At 44.0% G+C, this 14,736-nt stretch overlaps 1 protein-coding gene across 1 annotated transcript in view; it reads right to left on the bottom strand.

Annotated features, from left to right (window-relative positions):
* The window catches only part of LOC119381769 (Down syndrome cell adhesion molecule-like protein Dscam2), a 400,583-nt gene that overhangs the window by 13,928 nt on the left and 371,919 nt on the right, over positions 1–14,736 (bottom strand). Inside the window, 6 exon segments of the mRNA XM_049412889.1 lie at positions 3,058–3,243; positions 4,579–4,668; positions 8,416–8,656; positions 9,221–9,291; positions 12,527–12,694; positions 14,258–14,389. Coding sequence (XP_049268846.1) covers positions 3,058–3,243; positions 4,579–4,668; positions 8,416–8,656; positions 9,221–9,291; positions 12,527–12,694; positions 14,258–14,389 — 888 coding nt within the window.

Genomic DNA, 14,736 nt, shown 5'->3' with positions numbered 1-14,736 from the left:
CGGCGGGGATCGTTGCGAGCATATACAGATGGCTAGATTTCCTGGTTTAAGGAGAGATTTTGTATGGTCTGCAATCTGTACGTGTGTCTAATCTGCTCTTTGCTATGTAACAAAATCATTGACACTTATCTCTGCTGACATAATTGGCCAGCCATACTGCTGGGCGCTGCAACAAATGTTGTAGAGAAATAAATTAACCGTTGTAGTGGTGTCGGCTCTGGCGCTCAGCTTCTGGGGTGAGCACTGCTGCGATTTGCCTGGCCTCACGCCTATGCTTGGCTTCTTGGGCACAAACTGCTGGGTCGTGCCTAGCTAACGCATGTGGTCGACAACCCCCTTAAACGGGAGTGATCCAAGATATACCTAGCACGAAGTTCATTCCAGTTGCTTCTGCTGCTCTTGCGGCGATTTTGTGCACGTGCGTATTGTGGGAAGTGATAATTGTATTTTCGTTTGTGTATAGTATTAGAAACTTATATAGATGTGTGCATTTTCGTAGTAATGTATTTCCCATTTTCCATTCCCCGCATACACGTGCAGTCCCCTCTCTCACCTTGCGTACGTCTCGTATATTTTGTTTGCATTTTCTCTTGTGTGTGTTTGCATTCAGTCTGCAGTAAAGGTGTATGATGTATGACTCCTAATCGTGCACTGTTGTCGCGCAACATGTTCCCCCTGCTCTAATGCGCGCACACAATCGGCTCAGTCTAAGCCTGCTCTCCCTGTATTGGGAAAAAGATCGAAACTGGGACGCTTGTGCTTTAGATATGGTACCACACGAAGCCTGCTTTACCTACGCCGCGGGTCGACCCTGTAGTGGGCTATATCCGAGAGAGACCACCATTTTCGCGCTCACGACCGACAGCGACAAGAAAATTAACTGTCTTAGCACTAGCAGGTTCGCTCTTTTATTTAAAACTAAAGGTATTTCTCGCCTAAGCCCCTTATATTTTCAAGAACATAATCTCTGCCATTCCTACTGTCTCACCGCGGACAACATTACACTGCCACTGCTCTGTGAGAAGGATCAACTACAACGTATTCAAACCGAGAAACACGATTCCCTTTCTTTCTGTCTTGTAAAGCGTGCTCCGTTACAAGTATACGAGTAATGAGGTGAAACACTCTTCAGGCATTACTTTGTGATGTTCACTGGATGTTAGTTTAAAAACAGCGCATGCCCTGTAAAGCGTGCTCCGTTACAGAGACACCATTGATGAGGTGAAACACTCTTCAGGTACTACCTTGTGACGATCGTTCAAAGTCGGTTAAAAAACAGGGCATAATTTGACTACCCACGTTAAAAAAAATATTTGTGCCGAAGGCAAAATAATTGAAACAAGACGGAAAAAGCCTATACAAAGCTCATTCAAAGTTAAATGCTAAAGTGGCGATCCGAAGCAGAATGGGACTCAGTTTATGCGAAAGTATATGTGTGAGCGAGGAAATATTTCAGTTATACAGCTACGCTGATGCTGTGACGAATTTGGGCATTTTTTCATCCAGAAGCGCTGCATCGAACGTAGCTTATCTCGCTACAGCGTCTTGGGCACGGCCCAGTAGAATAGTAACTTATTGCTCAAATCATGCGCCAAACTGAACCCGTTGGGTCAAGGCACTTGGCTTACAGGAATAAATTTTACATGGTAGGCTAAGTTCCTTTCACGTCGCAGTGTATCAATGCCTGCTGCGTTTTGGCGTCATAGATGGAGTATTCACTGCGATCCTGCCTTGACGCTGCCTCCAAACGCGAACACAGGCGCGCGCCATTACTCAAGCAGCCGAAAGCCATGGTGGCATAGAGGCACTCGATATGGAGTCGTGGCTTTACGTAGAGGCAAAAAAGTCGAGACGGTGAGTTCCGTGAGGGTTCGACAAGTGAATTGACTTTACTTAAGAGATGGGGGAATGAGTGACAAGGATGGCGAAGGTGATGGTATACTGGCACATTCATTGTACTCCAGTGAAGACGCGATGCATCATTTTCCATTACGACCTGGGGCCACATAGCTCCTCGAAACACCAGGTTCTTAAAAAGGAAGTTTTTGAAACGTGCGCGCACTTCAACACGAAGGAAACATGCCGTTGTCTCGAAGCTACCTTCTTATTTGTTAGACGAGTGAACGAAAAGCGACAAAAAAAAACATTCATTGTTAGCCTGCTAATAATAACCAAAATCATCTAATTACGAGTTTGGGATTTCACCTGCTGTAGCTGTCATTCAGTTCCAGAATATTCTCCTACGAGCTGCTGCGGATGGCAACAGGCGCAGTGTGTGCAATGTAACAAAGGCACCTGTCCATGTTACCGACGAAGAAGAACCGTTGTGGAAACACTCGTGGTGGCGATAGTGAAGGACCAATACAAGAATAAATAGGAAACGGGCCCGTTGAACACAGGGAACTATGCTAACTTGTTCAGTAATGACGGTTCCTTCATTATCAATTACGATGAACAGCATGAAAACCATGTGAGAATGAAGCGAGAATAATGCTATTTTTGCACGCATGTGTAACTGTGCAGTTATCCACCGCATTTCGCGTTTATCATTGTTCAAATGGCTCATGTGAATGAAAGCTGCCATATGATAGTAAGTGGTGCTGTCACCAGCCTTATAATCATATGTTTTAAACTGTTTATGGATGCTAACCTGAATGATAATTGTTATCTGGCTTATAAAACATTCAATATTCAGTTAGTTACTGGTTTGTCAAAAGTCATTAAAGGTGCTCACGACGGCCTTGTGTAATATGACGGTTTAATAGGACAGGACATTCCTAAGAAACATTCGAAGCTTCTGCGCGAAACACAAAACGTGGCATCTCCCGCAACTTGAAGCCAGAGTTTATTTATAGCTTTGTACCAAAGAAAGCTCGCTGATCCAACCGCATCATTAAAGCTTTAAATTCCCCTGAGCAAAGCTTCGAAACGCATATGCAGATGCGTCAATATGAGCTACAGCATCAGGATCTCAATCTACTCTGCAGTATACACGCTGATGAGTGTAGGGAATTATTCTGTTAAACTGGCGATGTGAATTTTACGTGCATATCATACCTGTGCCCTCCGTCTTGACGCTGAGCACTTGGGTCGGGTCTCCTTTCCCGGCGTCATTGAATGCCTCCATGTAGAGCTGGTAACGTGTTCCGCATCGCAAGTTTTCGAGCACGATGCTTTGCTGCGTTCCCGGTACATGTTGTTTGACCCAGTCGTTTTGTTCTTCCTTGTAGTGCAGTATGTAGCCTGCCAACAAAGCGTCGAACATCGTTCAAGCACGTTCCTCATTGCGTGTGAAAACAGAAACAAACTTAAGGAAAAACTGTTAGACGTTCTTAAACTGCGCGAAATGACCAGGACCCAAGCAAGAAAACACAGAGAACAACACAAGCGCAAAAATCAGAGTGGTATAGCCCATGTCGACTCAGTGAAGTATGCGTTCAAGCCATTTTCAAGCCTCTGCCTGTTAACATTGCTAGTCACTCTAGGTACTGAATTCCTTTAGGAGAGATCCAAAAAGGTATTTTCTCATACGTACTCTGGAAGTCATTTAGTGCAATAAGGTGCAGCAGCTTGTAGAAAAAAAAAATTCCCATTTTCCCTGTAATATGTAATACGTCCCCTGCGCGTGTCTTCACCTTTCAGATGTGACACTTATTTCTGAAGGCTTTTTGCTTTGTTTGTACTTTTTTCAATAGCTTGTCAAAACTTTCTTGCATGGAAGTTCGTTGTTTGATGTACTCATAGCTATTGCTTACGCTTACATCTCGTGTGACCTGTGCACCACTTTGTGGAGTAAATAAGCGTGTCACACAGAGTGTTTTGAATGGGAAAGTATTTAGCTTGCTAATCAGCTCTAATGTCCCGAAGCGACTAGTGAAACATGAGAGACGGTGACAGGAGCCCGTCGTGTATACTTTACTGCGTGTAGGGCTATTAAACGTCCATGGAAATTTGGCATAATAAATTCTTTAAATTCCACCGCTCCCTAACGCTGACACCCTAGTGCTGAGGCTTCGCACTTAACTTTAATTTTTAAGGAAATACTTTTAAGGAAATAATTTTCGAAATATAAGCGGCCAACTAAACAATTGCCCTGCAGGCCCTTGCTTAAAAGCGAATGACAAGTCGTGTCCAAAACGCCTAAGGATTCCATATTTAATTTCAGAGACAATAAAAATTTAAAAAAATGTTTCCAATTGGCACATCCTACTGATGAAGAGGTTACTCGGAAGCTATTCGACAAAAAATACCGTACGTAAAAGATACATTTCTGCCCGGCTTTGCCAGATTGGTAAACTAACGTTTCTATGGAATCATTTCTAATCTTTTTTTTTATACAAAAGTTAGTGAACAATGACTAACTTGCTGTCCTCCCGAAAAGGCACATTATTTCTTGAGTTGCATAATTATACTACAGCTAGCGATTAGATATTCAAAACGAAGGGTAATATTTTAAACGATACAGGTAACGTTTAGTATACGTAGCATGTGCTATTGTCCTCCATGCCATGATCTTCTTTGCATTGAATACATCTACGAAAAGGCGCGGAAGTTTGGTGAAATCCATAGTTTTCGTACCAGTGACGGGAATGTCGGGTGGCTCCCACAGCAGATGCACCGATGTCGCCGTAGTTGACTGAACCCGAATCAAAGGTGGGCTGGGCGGATCTTGGGGCGAAACCATTGCCGACAAGGAAGAGACAAAAAAAAAGCAGGCATATTATACCACAGCATCAGCCTCTAAACGTAGCTCTCTTCAATTTCATAAAAGAGCAGTCACTAAGCGCGCAGCCTTCGCCGTCTCGTCTTTCCATACAACATCCGCTCCAAATGTGTAACCTGACCAACAGCGGCAAGCAAGTGCCGCTTAACAATGTATTATAGAGATCCCCACACCGAGACCTTCGCGAACCATCAGCTGCCTTAAAGCACTGCTATCTTCTTTAGCAAGTATCTCGCCCCGGCAGCGCTCTCGCTACATTTCCTGAAGGCCAAGAAAAGATTGCGGAAGCTCACACGAACCTTACCATTTCCAAGCAGCGTTCACTGGAAGGGCAGGGCTGAGGATGGTGTCTGTGTTAGCAGCACGCGGGTGAGGTAGCAGAAGCGTTGGACAAGGGTACGCTTCTAGCTCAGAAGCGATAAGCAGCGTTAGCGTGAGTGTGCAGTAAAGGTCTTTCGCCGCTACCGTCATTACTGTATGGATTCTCTCTCCGCACGAGGTAACAAAAGATGCGCCTCAATGCAGCTTTCTCGCTCCATTTATATCTTTTCCTGGAACACCGCTTCCCCTTTATCTCGACACGTCTTTTCCGTTACGTTAGTCTAAGCTATAAGCGAGAAAGTAAAGCGGCAGGCATTCGCCAACGATGTGCAAGCCGTGCTGGCGCCGTCGCTGCCTAGAACTACTGCACGCGTACACAAAGTGAGTGCTTTTTTATATGCACCAAGCTCCAACGATATAACAAACATAGAAGAATGAGATGATGACAAACAAATTTATTTGCAACGTCAATAAAAAAAATTTTGTCTATACGAGAATTCGAGAAGGTTCTGCAGGATTGCAAAAACAGATGCCTGAGTTATTTTTGGGATGGCAGCTATTGCGGCGAAGAATTGAAGGCTACATTTTGTAGAGGTTTCCATGTTACATTGCTTCTAGATAGTAATTTTTCCTCAAGAACCTGACAATATAAAGGGCATGTTTTCATTTTACCACTTCTTAAAATTTCTCGCGCACATGTTATTGTCCCTGAAATGACATCTTTCGTTGATCGTATGCATTGTTGTTACAAGCGCAAGTGCAGTCGTGGCAGTGTACCTTGCTTCCTGTGCGGTTATTTGTAAGCCTGAAATAGCGCTGATATGTGAATAGTGAAAGTCATAAGAACAACAAATTCTCGCATAGAGGAAGACTTAGCAAAACTTCAGATCACACACTAAAGAGAAAAAATATTAAAACCAATTGTAAGCTCGGCGCGTTTACTTTTCTTTAGTAACGATAGCGTACGTTGTCGTTAAAGTAGAACAGGATGGACAGGTACTGCAATTGCAAATATTTCAGATGCACGCATCTGCTGGTTCTTTTATGGCATTTGCTTCGCGTTGTTTTCATCAGTGCGGTTTATTCTTGAAAAAAAAAAAACTACGTACAGCAGTATTACGCTTCTAACGTTACAATTACAGCATAACAATGTTCGCACGCTCAAGCGCCAATATAGAAAGAGAGCGACTAAACGAATCAGTACGCACGATTGCTAACTTACAGAAAATGTTTTCTTCGCGAACTTTAGAACTGCATGGCCTCTGAGATTATCTTCGACATCAGAGTTAACCCACTCGGAAGACGTAAAAACTCAACATCCTTTTCACGTCTCTCCAAGGGACGCCTCTGAATGTATAATCGGAAATTCGGTATCTTTGGACCCTCTCGACACTTCTCGGTTTATCACATCGCTAAAATAAGGACGTCTCTAGAAAAAAAAAAGAAAAAAATCCAGTAAGAAAATTTCTTGTGTTTGGATTCTTTTCTTACGTTTGTAATAGTTTCATTCATATGGTCTCAGCATAGAGCGATCCGCGTTCAAAGGCTCAACAAACACAGATTTGGGCACGACCAACAACCATCGCGCCATCTGCCGACAGCTCCCCCAGACGAATCAATACTTTCCGGGAAGAATTTTCGCCCCACATGCAGGAGATGGCGCGTCGACTGCTTCAAAGGTTAAGAGTGCCTCGTTTTTATGGTAGAAAGCCTAACCAAGTTAACGAAGCGTTCACTTAAGTACCGCTTGCGCACAAACTCTTCGTTAATGGATGATAGTCGGAGTGCCTTTAAGCCTTGCTATCGTGCTCCTTGAAGCAGACTACGATAAGAAGTTCAAGGAAGAGCGCTTTCTTTTCTCCTTATTCACGCTCACTCTCAGAAATACATTTTATATCTCATTAGTGTAACTTTTCTCTGCCTAACTTTATTGTTTTTATGTGAGGGCTCGCTACTTATACAGAGTCTAGCAAAAGTTTTTAGTTCGCGTTTAAAAGCGGAATGCAGTTGCCTCTAAGTTACCTGTTTTTCATGCAGGAGTTTAGTGCTGCTCTTACTGAGTCTACCTTAGACTCGTCACTTCGGAATATCGATAAAAAAAATTAGAGCGTTTTAGAATGCTGTCTCATACCAATAAGAGAATCTTTTTAATCATACATTAATGAGAACAGACAGATCAAGCCAAGGAAATTATAGGGGGATGTTATTTGTAGTGATTGTGATATAAATGACAAAAAAATTAAAGTGTATGAAACGATAACTTTCCGCCGGCAGGGACCGAACCTGCGACATTCGAATAACGCGTCCGATGGTCTACCATATGAGCTACATCGGCGGTCATCCTCCCGTCCTCATCGGCGCTGATTAACACTGCCTGGTTTAAATGCACATATATACCCGTTAAAGTGGATGGAGGATGACAGCCACCGTAGCTCAATTGGTAGAGCATCGGACGCGTTCGAAAGTGGCAGGTTCGGTCCCTGCCGGCGGAAAGTTATTTTAATCCACTTTATTTTCTTGTCATTTATGTCATAATTACTACAAATAACATCCCCTATAGTTACTCTCTGTTAGTTCTCAATAATATTTTGTCTAACAAAGTAAAACGAGCCCCTGAACATTTCCCTTTCGTTTTTAATCGTACAGTAATTTTAAAGGACTTTTTGCTTTTATTTTTTCTGATGACTTATTTTTCTTTCATAGAAAGCTTCTCGATAGCAGTTTAGGCTGTAATGTGAAGTACCACTGCTTTATTTCTTTTATTCCCACTAATGTGAACATGAACACATTGTAATCATTACGTCAGAACATGGTGTTTCGTGTAGCCAGTATGTAGACAGATGTGTGTACATATTCCATGAACCTAGTGACACGCTTCGCATGGTAGCTAATATAATGTCACAACATACAATGTGCCACAAAAAGCCGCTCCATTAATCACACAGGGGCATCATATAGTGATTGTTCAGCTATACAGCTAGCGTAATATACGAAGTACTTTAGCGAAGTACAGTGAGCGAGCATAACAATATACTGCCATTTTCAGCGCAACTGTTAGCATTAGTACAACTGTCATTATATTGGCAACCATCCTGCTTGGTCTCACTACCACGTAGTAGTTGCAGCAGCCAATAGGAACATGTCCTAAGTGCATTCTAAGTGAATGGGAATTTACGTTCAATCAACGAATAGTGATATATGTTAGGCTTTGCAAGGATGCATGAACTTAATTATGCAGTAAGCACAGAGATTATGTTGCTTTAGTCACCCGTTCAGCGTTTATTGCAGCGGCAGTATCTGCCGACTAACGTCAGGGTAACATTTAATGTGAAGCTTATTGAGTTTAATAGTGCATGGACAAGAGCACTCACCATGTTCTAGGGTCTTCGCCACTATCTCCTCACTGGCTGGCCCGGAGCCGGCCGAGTTGAAGGCCTGCAGGCGTATGGAGTACTCGGTGTTTCGGCGGAGGTTGTTGAGCGTGAACTCCTCCGTGTCGCTACTCCTCGAGCTCTCCAGAGTTTTGTAGACGTACTGTTCCCCAGACCTATGTAACTTGTAGCCTAGGTAGTATCCTTTCACAGGGCTTCGTCGGTCTTCAGAGGGGGGAGCCTGTGGAAAGCGAGTCCTTTTGACTGTGAGGTTATTTCTTGTTGTTACTCGCACGAAATTAGACAAATCGAAGATACGATATTCATTATTACGAATCATGTATAAGGTACAAGATGTGTGTTAATGCCACGTCATACTCAACACCGGTGTCTATCTGTAGTCCACGGGCAGGAGCTCAATTTTTCGTCGTGAAATATTGAACGGCTTTCCCGTTCTGCTCCGTGTGCGGAAAGTTTTGCGACTACTTTAGCGCCGACAAGTGAGAAAACTCCACGTATAGCAAGTGAGTAAATATTCTCCTTCAGAGGTCCGATAAAATTTTATCAGTAACATTGCAAAATGATTTTGAACCTCAAAATGATTCATGTGAGCATCTTTTTGGAAATTAACAACTAAGGGAACGTTAGCGTGGGTACGCGTTAAATTTCAGCTGTATGCAGTCTTTCTCTTCAATGATTGCCTATGAGTGTGTACATACTCATATGAAGTCTTGTTGCCCGTATTCATACAAGACAAAAAGGTGATTTTTAGGCCAACATTTGTACGTGAAGTAATGCCACAAACCTTCCATTTGATCTTTATTGACTTGGAACTCGTGGGCTCAATCTTGATGTCTGTTGGGGGGTTGCTTGGGGCTGAAAGAAAGGAAAGAGAATCGACGGCATGATGGTGAACATCCCGGTCGTATTAATGGCGATGACGTTAAGGAAGGGGAGGAGGAAAACTGTTGCGCTTTAGATCGTGAACCAGGGCGTAAATGGACGACAAGCCATTGATAACATCTTGCCCTGTTGTCTCTCGTACACGTCTTGTTAGTGAAAATTGAGCTTTTGTTACCTTACACCGTATATGCAACTCTCTAAAGCGATGAATGTTGTTTCACATGCCATGCGAAAATAATTTCCTCTGGAAGCTAATGCTTCTGTCTTAACCGTAAGGCGTGTGTATGCGTACATGACTTTCTATAATTTCTCGCGAGTGCGTTAGGTTATAGCTAGTTTATAGCAGTTTGCGTTTATATGGGACTACTCGGTCACGTACTGTCAAGCATGCCACCATGTTAGCTCCCTCGTCTTGCAAATGATTTACTGAGGCTCGGTTGCCTTCTTTTCTTTTAAATGAGGAGCATTTCTTAGTCGCACCTGCGGCGTCGGCCGCCGTCCACAACCCCACTGCGCATGCTCGGCTCGTCTCGTGCCGGCAGCAAGCCTCTCCTCTCCCTCCCTCCCTCCTCTCCGTCCCTCCCTCCGTCGATCGAACGCGGGCGGTGTGTATATAAGCGGCGGAGCGCGCGTTCGGAATTCAGTCAACGGCGTCTTTACTTGGCTTTCGCTTGACTTGACGCATTGCTTGACTCGAGTAGATGCGATGGAAGCAACAGTACCTTCAATCAGCGTCCCACCACTCGTTGAAGGCAACGTTACCCCACCCTCACCATCGTCGGTGTCAACAACAGCAAGCAACGCGAAGACAAGTCTGCGAAGAGATGAGCATACGACGCTGAACGCAAGCATTTGAAGCGAGCTGCGGACCCGGAACTTCGTGCACGAGAAGCTGCTGCGAGACGGCAACATCGGGATGCGGATCCTTCACTCGGGAAACGAGAAGCAGCTGCGAAACGGCAACGACGGGCTGTGGACCCTGAACGTCGTGCTCGAGAAGCAGTAACCGTTCGTGAACGTCGAGCAGCGGATCCATCACTCGGGCAGCGCGACGCTTCTGCGAAACCTAATTACGCAACATTCACGCGATACCCCCACCACTCTGCGACGCATTTACTCGAGTTCCCCCTGTGGGAAGATGCGGGCGACATTTTTTTCTATTTTACTGCTTAGCCCTACACAGTGTGACGTTCGCTCCCTTGTCGCGACGTGTAGTTGAAGCGTGTAGACTTCTCGTTGTTCTTGCCTAAACCAAGGCATGCAATAGATTTAAATCTCTTCAAATCAATAGTCTTGTCCATTCCCATAGCAGGCAAAAGCGAGCCATCGCTGGACAAACATGGTTTAACCACACTCAACCACAGCAAACCATTTCACCGCACATCTACCACCATAGCGGCAATAAGGCCCAATGTTTGAATCTAGAGAACCCCATTTCTGCGCATGTTGCAAGTTAACTTAACTCGATTTTCTCTCTTATGAGCTCTGAGTTAAGCTACCTATGCATTGATGACTGCCCTTATTACAAGGGGTCCGTAAAGAGAAATTGAACTAGCAGATTTTGAAAGTAAAGTATGAGCAGAATAACTATTTACGATAGCGCAAATTTTTGTCCTTCAGTGGTACGTAACAGCCAACAGCGGTTTTTTGGGCGTCCTGCTTGCACTCTGACACGAAGCTGGTTTGGGAATTAGCACTAACCAAAAAGAGCCCAGGACTCTATCACACAATGAATTGACGCCTTTAAATTTGTTCTCAGTTTCGTGCTGTTGCCAATCTATATGTGTATAATCAACTAGTTCGCCGACGTTTTCCTTTAGATTGGCAGAAAGAGTAGGTATACACCGCGAAACGGAGGTCAGGGGGAAAATTAGGAATGGGTAGGAGGAAAGACAAGTGAGTTCTGTCCCTAGTCCTGAGGAAATGATAAGCAACTGTGAGATTTTAGATATAATTGGTGCTATGTGAGTGACTATATCAAGAGGGAGGGAATTGGTAAAGGAAGAATTGAAATCGCCAGCCCGGTAAGTGGACCGCTCATTATGTAAAGTAGATGAGTCGTAATTTTTTTTTATTTGTCTGGCTTTTATCACATAAATAATCAATCAGCATTTTCATAACACGACACTATAAATACGGAACACCTCATGCACTATATGACCTAATGGTATATGCGATTGACAGTGCTGCATTTTAAGACCAGATTTGACAAATCACGACAAACAGGGAACTGATTGGGAAAAACATTACGGAATAATGACGCAGTGACAGCTGGCGTCGATACTCGTAGGCAATGCGGTGAAATGCGCCGAATGTGCTTAGAACGCCCAGGACGCTAACGCCACCTAACAGATGCGCAAGAAACAGCGCCAACTAATCAATATTTCTCACTGAGCTTAGCGCCGCTAGATGGCGCCAGCTTTCTTTGCACAGTAGGTTGGTAAGGTGTCTTTGTTTGCTTTCGCGCCTTTTTCATGTCCGTATGATCTTTGTTTCGGCTCTTTCGTCGCCTTTCGTAATTAGCACAATGCACGTACCAGCGATGTGTCCAGAGCTTCCAGATTCAGGCATGAATCTGGAGGAGCCGATAGTGCACCTTAGATATCATTCTCGTTATTAAACAGTACACATAGAAGAATGAACACTGCAAACGCCCTCGAAAATTCATGGATACACGCTTTCTACACCAAAGGCGACGTGCATGACTATCGTATGTTCATCGTAAGTGATGGTAGCGTCGAATACTGAATAGCAGAAAGAATATGCTTGTATACTCGATTTGTAGCAGCGGACATTTCAGCGTTATATTTTTTCTGCAGGAAAATTTAATTATATATATCCAATAAAATTTCGTTACAAACGTCACTAACCTTTCTAAGTCGAACCACTGCTTATACACCAAACAGTATAATTTAGCAAAATGTATCATTTATTACATTGTTTTGCTTATTAACTACCCTGTCTTTCCTTTCTCTCTCTTCTGTCCCTCTCTATCTTATTAACTACATGACAGTTATTTTGCGGGAAAAACTGAGATAAACATTTGTTCAATGAAACATGTTGCAATTATAGTTAGCTAAAAATGTCTCCTGCTTTTTTAATAGGGCGGTGAAAAAACAAGCTCCAAACCTATGAAAAACGTCGCTACGGTCATAGCAGCTGAAACAGCAGCAGCGAAACTCGCAAGAAGCCGTAACAGGCGGCCCACCTTCCTCCTTAGTGATGACGCTGACCACCTCGCTAGGGTTTCCGTGTCCGAGAGCATTCTCCGCGACCACCCGAAAGTTGTACGTGGTGACGGGATTCAGGTTGCGCACCACGACGGACAGCTCGCTGGGGGAGTTGCGCACTGACATTACGTCCGGGGTCCACTGCTCTGCACACGACACAAAATGACATCACGTCACCTCCGGTCATATAAGAGTGCTCGGGGTTCTCCATTAGGCGCAGCAAAGCTTCACTGGAGCGCATCACCCACCCTTCCCTCTCCCGTAGTTGGTCGAGTCTCTTTAACATGAATGCCAACCAACTAGCTCAGGCTGACCTAGTTCGTGGGTATCTGAATGAATACCTACCAGTTAGCTCAGCTCTGTCTCTTTAACATGAATACCAACCAATTAGTTCAGCTCTGTCTCTTTAACATGCACACCAATCAATTACCTCAGCTCTGTCTCTTTAACATGAATACATACCAACTAGCTCAGCTCTGTCTCTAAGTTGAATACCCAACAACTAGCTCAGCTTTGTCTCTTCAACATAAATACCAACCAACTAGCTCAGATCTGTCTCGTTAACATGAATACCTACCAACTAGCTCAGCTCTGTCTTTTTAAGTTGAATACCCAACAACTAGCTCAGCTTTGTCTCTTCAACATAAATACCAACCAACTAGCTCAGCTCTGTCCCTTTAGCATGAATACCAACCAACTAGCTCAGCTCTGTCTCTTTGACATGGATACCTACCAACTGGCTCAGCTCTGTCTCTTTAAGTTGAATACCCAACAACTAGCTCAGCTTTGTCTCTTCAACATAAATACCAACCAACTAGCTCAGCTCTGTCCCTTTAGCATGAATACCAACCAACTAGCTCAGCTCTGTCTCTTTGACATGAATACCTATCAACTAGCTCAGCTCTGTCTCTTTAAGTTGCATATCCAACAACTAGCTCAGCTTTGTCTCTTCAACATAAATACCAACCAACTAGCTCAGATCTGTCTCTTTAACATGAATACCTGCCAACTAGCTCAGCTCTGTCTCTTTAAGTTCAATACCCAACAACTAGCTCAGCTTTGTCTCTTCAACATAAATACCAACCAACTAGCTCAGCTCTGTCCCTTTAGCATGAATACCAACCAACTAGCTCAGCTCTGTCTCTTTGACATGAATACCTACCAACTAGCTCAGCTCTGTCTCTTTAAGTTGAATACCCAACAACTAGCTCAGCTTTGTCTCTTCAACATAAATACCAACCAACTAGCTCAGCTCTGTCCCTTTAGCATGAATACCAACCAACTAGCTCAGCTCTGTCTCTTTGACATGAATACCTACCAACTAGGTCAGCTCTCTGTTTTGCTAATAGATAAAACAAGCTCGGCAACGGACGCAAACATGAAAACGAAGCGATGGCATGCTTCTCATAACGGCCCGTCTTTGCTCCCTTGCTCTGGGAGCAAAGGAGCAAAGGCAAGCGGTGGTTGTATTCGTAGGGTTTTGTTCGCTTATACAAACGTATATGATAGACGATGCTAATAACATACGTTGCACGACCAGGAAGGTAAGAGGTCGTGAACTAGTTAATGCCAGATGAGGCACAAACGGGAAGCGGTAGGGCTGAATGGACAAATAAGCGGTTTCGGCAAGAGGAGAAACTATTCCGGGTGAATACGTGTTACGGAGTCTTCGTGGAGTGGACCTTAAAGGGCGCGGATGAGCCACACACCTGAATCCCGCTTGTACTGGACGATGTAGCTGGTGAGGGGAAGGTTACCGCTGTACGGTTGCATCCAAGACATCGCCACGCTCTGACTGGTCACCTCTTTAATGTTCAAGTTTCGGGGGCTGTCTGGCTTCTCTGAAAGTAAACAAAAACTAATGTCATGCAAATGGCTTGAAATGGTATTTTTAAAAAATGCAGCACGAAGTAGCAAAGTACGTATCTACGGAGCGGGCACTGGTGAGGTATCATCAATGGAATAAGGGCTTCGTCAACGATCCAAGAAATACCCGTACCCCTCAACCCTGTTAAAATAAAGTTTAAGACATCTGCGTCTTCCCCTTGTGCACGTTAATGTTCTCCAGTAGTTGGTGCAAGAAAGTTTAAACATGCCGTCCTTAATATATAGTGTGAAATACTTGCTGCATAACACTACGACACGCATTCACCGCCACCTTAATCGCTATATGCAAATGGCGAGGCGC

This window comes from Rhipicephalus sanguineus, chromosome 2 (assembly GCF_013339695.2).
Source record: "Rhipicephalus sanguineus isolate Rsan-2018 chromosome 2, BIME_Rsan_1.4, whole genome shotgun sequence".
Lineage (NCBI taxonomy): Eukaryota > Metazoa > Arthropoda > Arachnida > Ixodida > Ixodidae > Rhipicephalus > Rhipicephalus sanguineus.
Note: the sequence above shows the minus strand (reverse complement) of the source record. Positions and strands in the feature narration are given on the sequence as shown.